A 16,998-nucleotide genomic window follows, 5' to 3' on the forward strand; every position below is an offset into this window, starting at 1 on the left:
TGATTGACATCTACAACTCTGCAAGTCAAGATAAAAAGGGGACTGCAGGAGGCAGTACCCCAGCGACGCACCAGAAGGAGACACCATCGCTCATCGCTCCCGTGATGACGGGAAGCTATTCGGAAGCCACGTGTGATTCGGTTCCCCTAACCTGGGGAGCGAGTGGCTGATAACCCCGAAAAGGACTTCGAACTGACAACGGGGAACCCACGTTCCCGATTCAACAATTTCAGTCCAAAAGGCTGGCAAGTTTATTTTCTCACCAAAAATTCTCTCTCTCTCCAACACGTGAAACCCCAGCGGTCCGGAAAAGGCTAAAAGCCTGCATGAACTCCAGAGACTTTGATATTTCCATCGGACAATATTTTTACCCCTAGACAAACGATAGAGCTACTTCGTATTGTTGATTATTACTATACCCGCGCTTTAGGTTGAGTATTGATGACGTATATTATCTGAATGTTTGTATTAACCTTAACTTTTGTGCCCCTTTATAAATAAAAACGTTTAAAAATAGTACCATCAGACTTCAGTGGACCTCTCTATCTTTGCTGGTAAGTGACCCAGTTACGGGATTCGTAACAATAGGAAGAGTATCTCTCTTTTTTCTTTCCAGTATTTACAGGAATACCAATTCTGGGCCTGTAAGTCATTCAGCTTTCCACCAGGATGCCTGATGGTTTTTTTGTACTCCTGGTACATGGATGCACAAACCCTTTTCTCCACTTCGACTGGCCGTGCGCTTGAAATTCCCAACAATTTGGTTGGGGGGGGCGGGGTGCAACACTTTTCTCCTCATGGACACTTTGAGCAGGTCCTTGAATCTCTTTCTCTGACTACCTGGTAACCTATAAAAGAGCTCAGAAGTGGTCATTTCTGAAAATTGTCAGATTTGCAAATAACACAGCATGATTGAATGTCACTCCACTCTTCAAGAAGGGAGGGAGGCAGAAGAAAGGAAATTATAGTTAACCAGACCTCAGTGGTTGGGAAGATGTTGGAGTCTATTGTTACGGACAGGGTTTTGGGGGTACTTGGAGGCTCATGGTAAAATAGGCCAAAGTCAGCATGTCCTTATCGGACAAATCTGTTGGAATTCTTTGAGGAAATAACAAGCAGGGCAGACAAAGGAGAACCAGAGGATGTTGTGTACTTGTATTTTCAAAGGGCCCTTAACAAGGTGCCAAACATCAGGTTGCTTAGCTAGATAAAAGCTCACAGTATTACAGGAAAGAATCTAGCATGAATAGAGCATTGGCTGATTGGCAGGAAGCAAAGAGTGGGAATAAATGGAGCTTTTTCCTGATTGACTGCCAATGACTAGTGGTGTTCTGCAGGGGCTGATGGTGGAACTTCTTTTTATGTTGAATGTTGGCAAATGTATTGTCACACACTTTGATAGCAGGAATATAAATCATAGACTACTTTCTTAATGGGGAAAAAATTCAAAAATCCAAGGTCCAAAGGGACTTGGGAGTCTTCATGCAAGATTCTCTGAAGTTTAACTTGCAGGTTGAGGTAAGGGTCAGGGAGGCAAATGAAAGGACGTGCTGACCATTGGAGAGGATTCAAAGGAGGTTTACAAAAATGATTCCAGGATTGAAAGGCTTATCATATGAGGAGTGTTTGATGGTTCTGGGCCTGAACTCACTGGAATTCAGAAGGATGAGGAGAGATCTCATTGAAACCTATCAAATGTTCAAAGGCCTGTAACAGAGTGGATTTGGAGAAGTTGTTTCCCATAGTGGGGAGTCTTGGACCAGAGTGCACAGTTTCAGAATAGAGAATATACATTTAGAACGGAGATGAGGAGGAACTTCTTTAGCCAGAGGGTGGCAAGTCTGTGGAATTCATTGTCACAGGTGGCTATGGAGGCCAGGTCACTGAGCGTAATATTTAAAGTAGAAGTTGATAGAGTCTTGATATGTCAGGGCATGAAAGATTATGGGGAGAAGGCAGGAGAATGGGGTTGAGAAGGAACTGGGTCAGCACTGATGAAATGGTGAAGTGAACTTGATGGACTGAATGGCCCAATTCTGATCCAAGTTCTTATGGCTTCAGTGCTGGAGATGTTCATCTGGAACATGAACTTGAAGACATTTGCAGAGAGAACAGTAGTGGGAATCTTCCAATACCTAGGGGAGCCTGTTGTATGTCGTCCAGGTCTCAGACGCACATGGGAAGGTGGGTCAGGCTTGAGATCGGTGCATGTTAAATATTCTTTCTCTTGACTGATCAAAAGCCACATTGGGGCATTAAAGGCAACAGTGAACTTTATTTTTGATGTCTTCCTTTGTGGAGGAATGACTTGTGATACAAAAATGGTCCTTCTTTCTAGGCATCCTCACCACCTATTACTGGTAGTGTTATAAATAAGGGGCAGAAGAGCCCTTGCCTTGTGGAGGTTAAATGCAAGCCTCATCCTTGTGTATTTCAAAGCAAAAGTCAAAAATGACTTGAAACTTGACTTTTGAGCATGTGTGCACTGAATATTGTAGCCTGACTATTGAGGTTTGGGTGATCTTGGCTCTGGTGTCTAGATCCCTTGAGTTGAATAGTTTTGCATTAGCTCTATTTCTATGAGAAATATGTTGGAGGTGAGGTGCCATGCACAGCAAAAACAATGAAGATTGTTTTTGTTTTGATTTTCTGCAAGAGTGAAGATTCAGGCTTCAGGTGGGGGCAACTGAATCTGACTGAGATGAACAAGGGTTTATTGTGAAATGGAGGTGGATGAGATTGTGAAAAGAGACAAAAAAAAGATGGAGGGAAAAAAAACAAAAAACTCTCCAACCACCTCATGCAAATCAAATGAAAACAAACCGTGGCCACTTCTTAACCTGGATATCAGTGCGGCAAAGAGACCTTCACTTCAACACCTCAAAGCAGGAGGCTGGGAGCAGTGGATGATTGGTTTGATATGGGTGTGAAGTGATATAGCCTGGAGATGGTACTACACTATAAAATTTAATTTTATACAAAATGCTGATTCAAGGCTGTTCCTGTTGGCCCACAAGAGTAATGAATTTACCATTACGTTAACCATATCTAATTGACTCATGTTATTTTAAACATAAGCTTTCCAATTTTTTTCTGACAGATTATTCTTCCTTCGGGTAAACATGGATTATTGTGTAGTTATGGATAAAATCATCATTTACAAAGATCCTCAACCCATAAATTACCCAGCTGGGTATACTGGAATTCACTTGGACACTCACGTCATATGAACTCCTTATAAGCTTGAAGATATCAACCTCTGGGTAAGGGTCTCCATCATCACTGAGAAGAGAGTGAAGGTGAGGGATGGGTGGTAATGTACTGTCCTTGTTTGTCACACTATCCAAATACCTAGTAAACAAAAAAAAAGGAATTCATTTTAGAAATTTATCTCTTTAAACAAACAGAACTAAAGCTGATAGAATGATTAGTGTTCAGAGAAAAAGACCTCTGTATTCACAACAATTGATCATCACAGACCATGAGGGAATGAGAGTCCTTGCAATACCTGACATTTAAATTTCTTATATCTTGTTTTTACTTCCATTCTTCTGATGTTTAAAAATTATTTACATATTTTTTTTTGCTATTTTGCACTTCAATGTTTTTATTACTATAATAAAAGGCATATCCAAAATTCATCAACCCATCAAAGATATATTCTCATTAAAGGGGAAATGGTTATAAACAATGCTTAATGAAGTTTGTCTTTATGACCTTTAAGGATCTTAAATTCTTCTCAGGCTTCCGGCTGGGTATAGGCACTGATTATAACTGATGTTTTGGTGACAAACTCTGTCATCTTTCAAGAAGATGGCAGAGCTTGTCATCAAAATGTCGGTTATAATCGATATCGACACCCGGCTGTAAGCCCAAGAGTTTATTCGTCATACATGCCGTGAAAGCACTAGATGCTTTTCTACTTTAAAAATTTGTTTGGTGTAAATTATCTCTTGTGCCACCTTGAGCTACTTTTATTCACTCATAATTACAACATAATTTTTAAAAGAAACTAGTATGCAAAAAGAGCAACTAAAAAGAACTCACTTTCCAAGTATAGTCATGGCTTCTCCATCATCTTTACAATTCAAAAGCTTTTCAATATTAGCATCCAGCACAGCAAGAGCAAGTTGGAAAATTACTTTGATTCCTTCAAAGAAGAAGCAGTCCACAACTACAACAGCACTTTCAAAAGGCATTACACTGAGGAATAGAGTGAGGAACCAGGAGAGTGAGATCGTGGAGATAACACCCAAGTACTGCATACAGTCATAAAGCTGTGGTACATAATCCCTAGTAAGCTCCTCAAACACACCTTGGTCCACTAATGCACCTACAGAGAAGAACAGAAGGTAATTGTTAAAGCTTCAGAAAACTGTTCTGCATTCATATTACAAAACAGATTCTTTAAAATGCAATACATTCCAAATTTACTTTCCCCGTAAGTAAATCAAGTCTGGCCCATTGCCTCTCCCAAGAAATTTCAGGGCTGTGGGTGGGATAGCATGTGCAGACATTATGATGGGACAAGCTAGGTTACCCTTGCACATGCATCTTTTTTGTATGTAATGCAAAAGCAAACAAGAACCAGAAAACAATTTCTCATTACTCTTGAATATCAAATTTCATTAATGCTTTTGTTGAAATATCTTGGGAGGCCCAGCAGCCGTGTGATAGTCAATCATATGGAATTTGCACAATCAGCACATGGCAAAACATGGCACTATTTTTAAGTAACTTTATAAATATTAAGACAGAAATACATACACATGCTTGATGAAGCATCATATAACAATTAAAAATAATTTTGAAATATTTATGCAAAGACACATACAGAATGTTTGTAAAACTGGTTTTTATCTGGGTTACATTCTTTGCTCAGCAGTAATTATGGCTTACTATGCAATTAGAAGTCACTTAGACTAATGATATTTTTAGGATATATTACCATGAGAAGAACTTGGCAGTTGCTAAATTCATATCAATTCTAATGCAGCAGAAAAGCTTCAAATGGCATAGACTTTTGAGGCACACAGAATCATTGATAATAACTCTGGGATTGCTACTGTAATGACAAGGAGTGCAAACAGTTTTTGTGCCTCTATAATTGTAACATATGGGCCATTCTAAACACTGTTGCTGATCTTTGTAAGTGAAGTCAACCAGAATAATCATTTGCATGTTGTATTTACAGGGTTTAGAGAAATTAGATGATAACAAAATGAATTGGCACTAGTGATATTGCTACAAATGTTTCTCAACTGTTTTATAAATAAATAAATAAATAAAACGGCCTTCAGAGAGATTATTTGTTGTTCTAAGAGCCCACATCCAAGAATAAAAAGACCTCCAACATTGCCTGATACATTACATGAAACTTCTTTTGAAGGAGACCTGATAAATAATGCTGTTATGCAAAAATGGGACATATGCTTGGAATTACATATTTGATATGTAACACAAGGATTTTGTGTTACTGGTGGTGCTTGACTGTCTGTGACCCTCCCTAGCAGGATTACTGCAACTGACTGCAGTAACCTCATCATCATTTTGGGCTGAGATTAATTAATGCAGAGATAAACAAACTTGGATCATACTTGTTAGGTCTGGGTCAGTTCTACTAAGGGGATTTACGAGTTATGAATAAAGACCTGGTAAATAACTTGACAAAATAACTTATTACTAATTTTGTAAGAGTCCTTGTTAAGTCAGAGCCATAGGCATCAATTCAAACACAGTAACTATTGTAGATATGCCTTTGATTAAAGATGGCAATATACATGTTCAGTTCCAGCACCTGAAGAGGTTTTAAACAGTCACCTCCATCAGAGTTTTTCAGACAAATAAAAAAGAAATGTCAGAAACAAATATACTGGGGAAAATTATTTAACCTATATACAATTTCCTCAAGAGTAAACACAATATAAAATGTACTGATCACATCTTTTGCCGCTTAACAAGATCAGGGAAAAACTGGATATTCAGAAGTGTCCTTGAAATTGTCCTAATATTCCAAGTGACTACAAATCTATAATGTTGAATAATTAATTTTGACATTTTCACTAGTATTCATTAAGCTCCTTTCAAGCACTTAGGTGAAGATAATGCCATTGAACTTCAAGGACCTTTTCCCATGTTAAACTTAGTTTTATTTTTCAAGTTTAGTCATTCAACTGTATAGATGTATATTGTAAAACTAAATAATGTTGGGACTATTGACATCTATTTAGTATTGGGACTACATTTATTCCTGAAGTAAAATATAAAATTATGAGGTTGTAGTGATTACCGTAATCGGCCCGAATGTATTCAATGTCTCCTTATTTTCACAATTTGTGAAAGTTTAACATGAAAAATTGCATGCTTTACTATCAAGATTTAGCATGGGCTCTTTAGGCAAGTGCACAATACTTACCAACCACTCTGGTGTTATAGTAGTCAGGCAACATCCGTTCACAGAGTGCTACCAACAGCCAGAAGGCTTCCTCCTCTTTTGCATATAGTAGCAAAACTGAAGTGACAATGTTCATTGCCTGCACACACAGACATTATTTGGTAATAAGCACACAATCTATTTTACTTTAAAACCAATTTAAAATGCTAAAGGATGCTCAGCAATTTTTTTGAATTCTTAGAAACTTATTAAGACAAGTTTACCAATAATTAAAATCAGAATTTTACAAAGCAGCTAATTTTCTATGAAATACTATTCAGTTTGTACTGACTTTTCCTATTCTTAGTTTCTACCCAAATATTTATAGGATATTCTATATCTTTAACTGTATGCATGCAAAACATCTATAAATCTTTGTCCCTTATATGAAAATAATAAACATTTGACTTCTAGCATGAAATTACTGATGTAGGCAATGTAATTATTTTCATGACATTACATATATTAAGAGTAGATGTATTCAGCTCCTAATATTCTCTACTACATGAAATGAACAATTCCTCACAATCTTCTTTACACTCACTTTTTTCATCTCTGATACTGGGCTAGCTGGCTAGTGTCAGTCATTGTTCTAAACATCAACAATTTTTAAGCAAGAAAATCACAGATTTATTAAAGAACAGATGGTGACCAATAGATCCTATAGATGGAAACTGTCTTTCTTTAGCCAGTGTATCTTTGAAATAGTTTATTAATAACCTTTATATTGCTGTTGCGATGCCTTCTAGGATTAGGGAGTTGTTGAGGTACAGAAAGATCAGAGCACCATGTGATTTGGACAAAAGGGCCAGAAAGCCCTTCCTATTGTTAGATATGGATGGATTGGAATGTGGAAATGGAAAGACTGATTGTTATTCAGTGGGGGAGAAAGAAGTGTGCCTCCAGACACTGAACATTCAACAAAATGACAATTATATCTTCCTTAGTAGTGTTGCCTCGTAAAAGCTCCTCAAATACCCACATAACTGAAAATCATTCTTGCTATGTCCAACCATAAGAATTGCAGCAACATTTTAAGATCACCTAATTTATATTAGATGAATGTTTCTTCACATTGAAAATCCTAATTCAAAATTTTCTTTACCCTCTGTTATGGGTGCAATCATGGATGTACATGCAGTTATATATTATGCCTTCCCAGGTTGGCTCTTGAAGCTGACACATTGAAAAACTGTAAAGCTAATAAAAACTGCTGATATTGAAGTTCTGCAAATGCAGGGAAGTGGTCACCAAACCAAAATATTCACTCTCGCTAGATTCAGAATGGGAAGTCGAATTAAATGGCCCCTGGGAGATTCTGCTAATTCCTGTTTTCCCTCTGGATTGGTTTCCCTCCTCCTCTTCCTCCTCCTCATTCTTTCATAATCCACTGTCTTCCATTAGATTCCTCCTTCCACCCTTTAGGGCTTCCACCAATCCTCTTTCAGCCTCTCATCTACCACCTGCCAACTTACATTCCCCCCTCACCCAACTTCTTACTCTGTCACCTGCCCCCTTCACTTCCAGTCCTGATGAAAGGTCTCAGCTCAAAACACGATGTTTATTCCCCTCCATAGATGTTGCCTGACTTGCTGAGTTCTCTAGTGTTTTGTGTGTGTTTTACTCAAGATTTCCAACATCTGCAGAATCTCGTGTTTAAGAAGGTGGCAGGGACTGGGAATTGACAGGTGGAAACAAAAAAAAAGGTTGCAGATTATGGCATCTGTTATTAAAGAAAAAAGAGGAAAAAAATGTGCACTAGATCATTCACATATTCCTACTACTGGCTCCTATTTCCCCCTCCCCTCCCCATTGTACCTTCCTTATACACTTTCTTTTCAGAAGACACATCCCTTAGGTCTTCTTGTCAGTTCTTGCCCCACCACTCCCCCTTACCTCCTGTTCTCAATACTTCACCACTCCTTACAAAGCCTCAGCATTACATTTTTGTTTTTATATTCTAGTCCTCACAAAATCAATGCTAACATCGCAATTCCCTTCCTCACCACCGACTCAAGCTGCAAGTTAACCTTTAGGAAATCCTACATGAGGACTCCCAAGTCCCTCTGCACCTCAGACTTTTGAATTTTCCCAAGTTTAGAAAATAGTCTATACTTCCGTTCCTTCTACCAAAGTGCATGACCATACATTTCCCGACACTGTATTCTATCTTCTACTTAGAGATTCTCCTAATCTCTCCAAGTCCTTCTGCAGCCTTCCTGTTTCTTTAACACAACCTGCCCCTCTACCCATCTTGTATGATCTGCAAACCTGGCCATGAAGCCATCAATTCTGACATCAAAAATCACTGATAAACAAGTGAAAAAACCCTGCAGAACACCATTAATCACCAGCAGACAATCAGAAAAGGCTCCATTTATTCCCACTCTTTGCCTCCTGCAAATCAGCCACTGCTCTATCCATGCAAGCATCTGTCCTGCAATACCATGGACTCCTAACATGCTAAGCAACCTGACATGCAGCACCTTGACAAAGTCCTACTGAAAAACCAAATACGCAACTTCCATCAATTCACCTTGGACTATCCTGTGTTCTTTCCTCAAAGAATTCCAACAGATTTCCTTTAGGAAACCTTGCTGAATTTGGCCTACTTTATTTTGTGCCTCCAAGTACCCTGAAACCTCATTCTTAACAATTGACTCTTGACTCTTAACATCTTTCCAACCAATGAAGTCAGGCTAACTGGCCTATAATTCCCTTTCTTCTGCTTCCCTCCTTTCTCAAAGAGTAGAATGTATTTACACACCAGCATTTTGAGCAAATTAAACAGCACTGATTTTGTTACTAATTTTACAAGTTCAAATACTACAATAATATTTACCTGGCAATATCCAATATTGGGATTTCGGAAAGCATAGGCAGTGAGTACTCTCCGCAAAGCACCGATTCCCATTTCATTCTGAAATGCTGGATGCTCAGGAAGAGAGCGGTGTAAATCCCGCTCTATTTCTTCTGTGGCTAGGTTATATTTTCCAATGGATTTCTCCACCAAATCAGAGTAATATCCAGGATGTGTGGCCATCTCATTAATGGCACCTGTGACAAGGATGATATTCTAAGTTATATCAAATAAACAAATGTTATTTTTCTCCCAGGATGCTATTAACCAAGCCTCTATTCCTCAAATTATGCCTTTTAAGCTGGACAAAGAACTATAGGAATGGTGGAGAGGTAAAGAAAGATGGGCAGAATTCAAAACTCTGCATATTGCCAATTAGGAAATTGAAACTCAAATCATAGTCAGAATGATATTTGCTAGTTGGCTTGATATTAAAACTGCAACTAAGTACTTGGGGATGGGATTTTGGTTATTATCCTTAGCAGTATATGGGCATTTCTAGTTACTAAAAACTTGGGCAAATAGCAATAATGATAATAATCACCATTTTACTTTCCCCCATTTCATGGATTAATGTACAGCATTATCCCCAGACATATATGATTCATGGGTAGTTTACACTGGGTCTGTATTTTGATGGCTGCCATGACAAAATGTATTTCCAGAGAGTTTTATTGGTGTACTTAACAGAAATAAAATGAAGTGTTCTGGGGTGTTTTACTAATTATTGCTAAAAGCTAAAATTCAAACCTCATATACAATATTATTTAATATTAGAATATCCGGCGATTTTCTGGGTTCCGTTTTTATAGAAGTCCATAGGTCAATTTTGTTCAAAAGTCATAAGATATACAGAGAAGACACCCAATATGGTAACCATACCTCTATGGTACGTAGTGAATAACACCAAAAACATATGACTGATAAGAAGAAACAATTATGAGGGGAGGTGAAGAACCAGTGAGTTCTGTTGACTGTATGAACAATCGTGTTTTCATATGTCCGACTTTATTAACATGGAAGTTTGTTCACATGTAAGGGGTGTCATAAGTCAGACATTCAGAATTCAGGGATTTCTTATTCTCAAAATGAGCAACAGTTCAAAAACTCTACAGCAATAAACTCAACTAGTCCCTAATACATTTGCTTCTGCTTAAATTATGACAATTTTGATAGTTTGCAACACGACAAGTTCCTTGTAGAAGCAAGCTTCTGTCTTTACACACCTGAGAACAATAGCCAAAGTTCTCCTCTCATGCTTTCTGGAATGCCCTTCAGTACAAGTTCCTGTGTCTTCTCTGTGCGATACATACACACTCCACGTCCGTATTCAGCAAAATGATTTTTCCAACTCTGTTCTTTCATTAGTTCCTTTGCCTAATTATTGACAAGCATAGCATAATCATCAATAATCAAATTTCTGAGTGCTGCGCATATAAAATAATGCATTATTTTCAAATAATATTCTATCAATATATAAAAGCCACAAATTAGCACTGGCTATTTTTAATAGTACAGTGCATTCCAGTAAATTGGGACACATCAGGACCTGTACATTTTGGCTCAATTAAGTGGATGCCCCAATTAGCCGAAGTTTCATGGAAATAGTTAAAAATGTATTAAAAAAAGAAATACAGAGCCTATTAGAACACTACCAATACTACTAGTGGCTGCTCACTGCATCGGACAATTACAGGAAACTGGTAATGGTCAGCTTTTAAAGTGGGAAAAGCCGTTGCACTGGAGCACCACCACTCTCTCAACCTCAGGTGTCCAGGTCCAGTGGAATGAGCAGATGTCACAACTGCGATCTTCCCCAGTTGCAGTGGATGGCCATGGCTTCTTCTGTGCCTCGTCATGCCCTTCGCTCTCCACACAGCTTTGCAGAACCACCCTCCAGGCCGTTGGATCTTGGTGCAGATCTCAACCGCTCAGTCCGCTGGAGCCGATAGGCACGTCCCTATCTCAGTACGAGATCCACCAGCTACCCTCACCTGGTTTAACCCACCTGTTGAACTGGTGTACTGGTGTGTGGCCACTGTCACGTGCAACCATAGGCGAGAGCCGACTGTCCAGTGGGGACCAAAGGTAACATTCAAAATGATTGCTGATACCTTCAAATTCTTCGTTCCAAATAGTTCCTAACTTGAAGTAATGAGATTATTTCATTCTCACTCCCAGCCATTACTGGCATTTCCAAGTCTGAATGCTGGATGCCACAGTGAGCAAAACATGTCTTCATTTGCTAAATTAACATTAATAATACTGCAGGAAATACAATTTTAACAAGATGCTCACCTTTTAAAGTGCTAGTTGATAATAGGTCCAAAGTCCCTTAAAATATTGTTATGCATTTCCTAACATACCAAGGGTCAGAAGTAAGCCCCATCTATAAAAATAGCCTCAAAACTGGAACATAATTTCTTTTCACTTCTATGAAGTAATGATCAGAATACACAGTGAAGGTGAATTACGTCTGCACAGGTGCATGTTTTGGTGGAGAGGGGTGAGGTTATTTTTAATTTATAAGCACGCTGCTTTTAAATGAGCACAACAATTGTTTCTGTGACACTTCTGGCCAGAACATGGTTGCTCTAAATTTAACTGCTCAAAGTGTTTGAGTTGGAAAAGCCTTAAAAAATGAATGAGAAAAACTTTTATGCACAAATAAAAACTTCTTCAACCAGATCTTGCCTTGCATGTAACACTATTAAGAGTTTGAATTATTTTTAAACCACTTATTTCCATGGATTAAAATGAATAAACTAAACTAAATAAATAAATTCAGATTAACTCAAAGCAGTATTTAATAACAGGGATACATTAATAACAGCTTGTACCACTTTAGGATTGAACTCCTCAGGCGATTTTCGACGATACATTGTCATTAGTGTCTGTGTTGCTATTGGTGTACTGTTCCCATTCAGAATGAATTGCCGTTCTTCATTTGTATCTGAGGTGAAGCTGAGACTTCTCTGTGGGCTACTTGAAACAATACTGCTTTGTCTTGAAAATACCTGCAAAGCAAACAGTCATATTCTGGTGGTAAATCATGCTGGTCAAATAAACCCTGATTGTTTCCAGAAAGTGTTGCCAATCATTAAAAAGTATTTTAAAAACTCTTTTGAATAAACTAGTGATCTAATGTTACACTGCATAAAAAATCTCAGTAAAAATTTATGTTCTGGCCTTTCACCTCTGCCTAAATAAAATATCAACTTCAATTATCAAGATCCAAGTAGCAAATCATCTAACATGTCTAAAAGTACGCAGGTAACCATGGTATTAGTTCTACGATTTTGAAAGCCACTTGCAGAAAACTACACATCCAATAAAATTGACGAGTTTGATTTATGCTTTGATCAAACACAGTGCAGTGGTATAAAATTCAATTTGATTTCCTTTCCAGATGCCCACAAGTATTTACTATTTCCTGGAATGAGAATTCCAGTCTAGATCAGTTTATGAAACTGTATGCCAAGATTCATTTCATTTAAATCCTTTATTAGTCCTCGAAGAGAAATGAACAGTGAATTTCTCATCTTAAAGTTAAAATGGATCTCAACAAAGGAATTAGACTGAAAGTAAACTATAAATATACATCTCAGAATAAGCTGCCCACTAGATAAGAATGTGCAAAGGGTCTCATGACAGCTTGAACATTCATTTCTCTAACCAGGTAATTCCTACCCACTCCCCCTTCTCTTTTTCATCATTTTCCATTCTGAATCCCTTCATACTCCTTCCCTTCCCCTCACCTCCCTCTGGCGTCCCTCTTCCTCTCCTCCTTCTAAGGTCCACTTTCCTCTCCTTTCAGATGCCTTCTTCTTCAGCTCTCTACCGCTTCCCCTCATCACCTCCCAGTTCTTCACTTCATTCCCCCCGCCCCCCCCATGTTCCCCTTCACCTGGTTTCTACTGTGGTTTGCCAGCTTGTATTCCTTCCCCCTCCCCCGTCCCACTTTATTCGGGCTTCTTTTCCCCTTCCTTTCCAGTCCTGGTGAAGAGTCTCAGTCACCTGCAATCATCTGGTCCAGCTGCAACGTGCCAAACTCACTAGCACTTCACACACTCCAGATGAGTAGCAAGACCTCAGGGTGACTGGTCCCAGGTAGCATTATGTTAGGCCTAAGTTTGGAATACACCTGACAGACTTTAAAAGAAGGAAAGAGCTTGTCTTTTGTTAAGCACAATGTGAATTTAATTTTTTGTCGTTACATGCACATGCAGGTCAACTCTTTGAGTGATTATGCAGAAATTTTGAAGTTAATAACTCATCTCCTTCTGCCTTAGGCCACGAACTTATCAATCACCCCGATGAGTGATTAACTTCAAACTTTCTACATAATCACTCAAAGAGTTGACCTGCATGTGCATGTAATGAGAGCTGTATAACTCATCTTCTTTTACCTTAGGCCGCAAACTTATCAATCACCCCTGCTGTGGACACTTTCTGGAGGCCAAGATCCGTATGCTCCACACCCGCTGGACTAAGTGTGTAAATGTAGGAGGGGACTATGTTGAAAAATAAATGTGCTAGGTTTTCTAAAATTGACTCCTTCTACCTTAGGCCACAAACTTATCAATCACCCCTCATATTACAATTGAAGTCAAATTCAACATTTTTAAAAAGCTAGTCAAAACACATTTAAAAAATGTAGAAATAACTAAAATTAAAGCATGCCTTCACCTTTGTCTCCAGTTCCAGCCAACAAGGTTTATCCCATTCAAACAAATCAGAAAATTTTATTTCATACATAGATTGACAGACTATAGCTATTCAATAGTTTTATGTTATCATATACATGGCTATAATTTTGATCACAAAATCCTAAAAGATTAAAGTTCTGAATATTTTGAAATGGTGTATCGTCAAGGACTGATTTCAAAATATCTTCCCTTTAAAATAATCTGTAAATACTCTCCTACATCCCTTTAACCATTTGAGACAGTTAAGAAATTTTAGTCTGCCTGAGTTTATCAGTTTCTTAGACTAGCTCAGATTTCATTCTGCATACCTCTTCATCAGAGTTGAGACTTCCTGTCATTTCTTTGTCAGAATATATTTTTGATGTTGTTTGCTGCAGGAAGTCAGAAATTCTTTGAACCAGGAAATCTCGATCTTTGAGATTGGCAAAAAAGAAAGTCATCCTGTTCTTTGTGCTGATAGATAATGGACTTGGAAGTACACTTGAGCTGTCCGCTTTTTCCACAATTGTGACCTGGGGGGGGGGGGGGGGGGGGGGGATAAACATATTCTTTAAGGTGTATCACATTCAAGTGAATAGCTGAAAACCAGCAGTTCATCACTAACATTTAACACTAATCAAATTAGCTTTTCTTCAGCAAGTTTGTGTACTAAGAATTTTAGTTCTATGGAGGTCTAAGTTCAGATGAATTACCTTTCAGATCTTTTGCTATTTAAATTTGCATTGTGCCAACACACATCCAAGGATGCAATTAAATATTTAATTGTATTGTTTCATTGCAAAGAAGTGCAGTTCAGAATTAAGGCAAATTTATTGGTGGATGGATTTTCTAAACAGAGGTCACAGCAATTATTGCTATTGTTCAGAGATTAATTGACATAAGGGCATATCAAACAGATTACAGTGGCACTCATGTTAAATTCTTGCAATTCTGTGAGGTATTTTGCATCGGACACAAAATTAAGTTCAGAAGTCTAATAAACTGTAACTTCAGTGATACCTTTCTTAATACTCTTCTGTACCCTAGTTTATAACAGAACTGGAAAAGTCACCATGCTCTGCAACATTGCCAAAGCTCTGCACCACATATCTAGTTTTAACAAGCACAGATCATCTTCATTGATCTATAATGCTAACAGTTACAAGAATACTGAACAGGAGCTTTGAATTGTCCACATTTCTTTTCATTGTGGGAAAAGTTTAGAACCTAGAACATAATTTTATCCCACATGAACAATAAAATCAATGGGAATAATAATCTAACCTGATGATTTAAACATGTCAACATTTCTAACTCTGGGAGGACATTTCACATATCACAGTCTTCCATCAACATTTTCTGTTTTACAGCTGCAAGATATATTGCAGTAGGGGCAACACTCCATCCCTGCTTTTATTCAAGGCTGTAGTGAACAAATGAAGCTCATCTGTCCACTGCAGAATCTATTATTACATGAAAGCTATCAAATGATTTTGCCTGGCATTTCCTTTAATTTCCCTGTTTACATTGAAGAATTATTGAAATATACAATTACTCAAAATAAAGCACAATTAATGATAACATGTGCACTTAAATGGAAATACAAGAAACCGAAGCTAAAATTGTGAAGAAATTAATGGAAAAAAATAAATAGCGATGTTGCTTTGCGGGGTGGCATTGTAGCCTAGCAATCAGTGCCACACTCTTACAATGTCCACAACCCGGCTTCACTTGGTGCCACTGTCTGTAAGGAGTTTATATATTCTCCCCGTGACCACGTGGAATACCCCTAGTGCTCCAGTTTCCTCCTACATTACAAAGATGTATGGGTTGGTTAATAAGCTAATTGGTCATATGGGGTGTAAATGGACAGAGCAGACTTGATGGGCCAGAAGGCCATCACCATGCTATATTTATAAGTAAAATAAAAATAAAAATACCCAACTAACCATTTCCTGACAGAATAGCACAGTAAATGACTGTTAAACTTAAGGAAAACAATGTCCAGTTCTTGCTGCAATTTTACATACTGCAAATGTGAATATACCAGTGTGAGGACAGGCCTGAGCCATATCCAATTAGTTTCCTGATTTGAAAATTTATAAATGATTCTAACATAAATAAGAACAGAGTGTTTGTAGGAAAAACAAAATCTAGTTAGAATCTTGCAGAATATTACATTATATGCATTAATGTTAACATCTTTAGTTCATACACACCTCTCTGAGAGGAATGATAAGACTGCACAGGTTTTCCTCTTTACTGGTGAAGCAGATGTAATTATTAGAAACAAACATCTGGCCCACAACATGCATTTTACTGAATGGTGTCCAAAGGGTGCAGTCTGTGTGCCCATCCAGACGCTCGTCTTTAGGAAGCCGGAATAGAGCCCTGTACCGCTCACTTTTTGCCCTGGCATCAAGATCCCTTTAATTGAATATTAAAATAGATTCATTAGAGTTCCTAACTTTAAAAATGTAGCATACAATATTAAATAAAATAACCATTAATATAAAAACAAGTTATCATAGATAATACTCAATTAATGTTCAATTTTGTATTTAATATGAACTTCCATATTAAATTTCCAAGCTACTAACCGTTTTAAAACAGAAACTTTTTGAGGAGACTTCTTCTTTAGTTTTGGAAGTGATCTATCTTCTTCAAAGCCTTCATTATCAAGAAGCTGCCTCATAGCAATGTTGGCTAGTTGCTCCATCAGTTTAAAGGTTTCACCGATATTGAGGAAGACAGTGAAAATGTGCTCACTACATCTTGTGCTCACTTTGATCATTTCAGGAAAGAGCAGTGTGGCATTCTTCTCCAGCTGGATAACGTCTGCCCATCGGATCACTAACTTGGCTAGAAGAAGGTGAGACACTCAGATCATTTTCATTGTTCCAAACCAGAACTACAAGGAGACTATAAAACAAATTCTATTTCCCAAATACCTTCACGTTTTATGAACAGGAAGAAATAATCACATTTATAGTTCATTACTTTTCTGTCACAAACTG

General features: G+C 37.9%; 1 protein-coding gene across 6 annotated transcripts in view; it reads right to left on the reverse strand.

Moving 5' to 3' along the window:
* tbc1d9 (TBC1 domain family, member 9 (with GRAM domain)) overlaps positions 1-16,998 on the reverse strand; it is a 64,556-nt gene that overhangs the window by 26,394 nt on the left and 21,164 nt on the right. For all 6 annotated transcript variants that reach the window (XM_073042746.1, XM_073042745.1, XM_073042743.1 and 3 more), the window contains exons 5-13: positions 16,582-16,843; positions 16,201-16,408; positions 14,311-14,514; positions 12,134-12,310; positions 10,520-10,670; positions 9,276-9,490; positions 6,416-6,533; positions 4,048-4,333; positions 3,222-3,351 (exon numbers count right to left, since the gene is read on the reverse strand). In XM_073042746.1, coding sequence (XP_072898847.1) covers positions 3,222-3,351; positions 4,048-4,333; positions 6,416-6,533; positions 9,276-9,490; positions 10,520-10,670; positions 12,134-12,310; positions 14,311-14,514; positions 16,201-16,408; positions 16,582-16,843 — 1,751 coding nt within the window. The remainder of the gene's footprint in view (positions 1-3,221; positions 3,352-4,047; positions 4,334-6,415; positions 6,534-9,275; positions 9,491-10,519; positions 10,671-12,133; positions 12,311-14,310; positions 14,515-16,200; positions 16,409-16,581; positions 16,844-16,998) is intronic.

Source organism: Hemitrygon akajei, chromosome 4 (assembly GCF_048418815.1).
Source record: "Hemitrygon akajei chromosome 4, sHemAka1.3, whole genome shotgun sequence".
NCBI lineage: Eukaryota > Metazoa > Chordata > Chondrichthyes > Myliobatiformes > Dasyatidae > Hemitrygon > Hemitrygon akajei.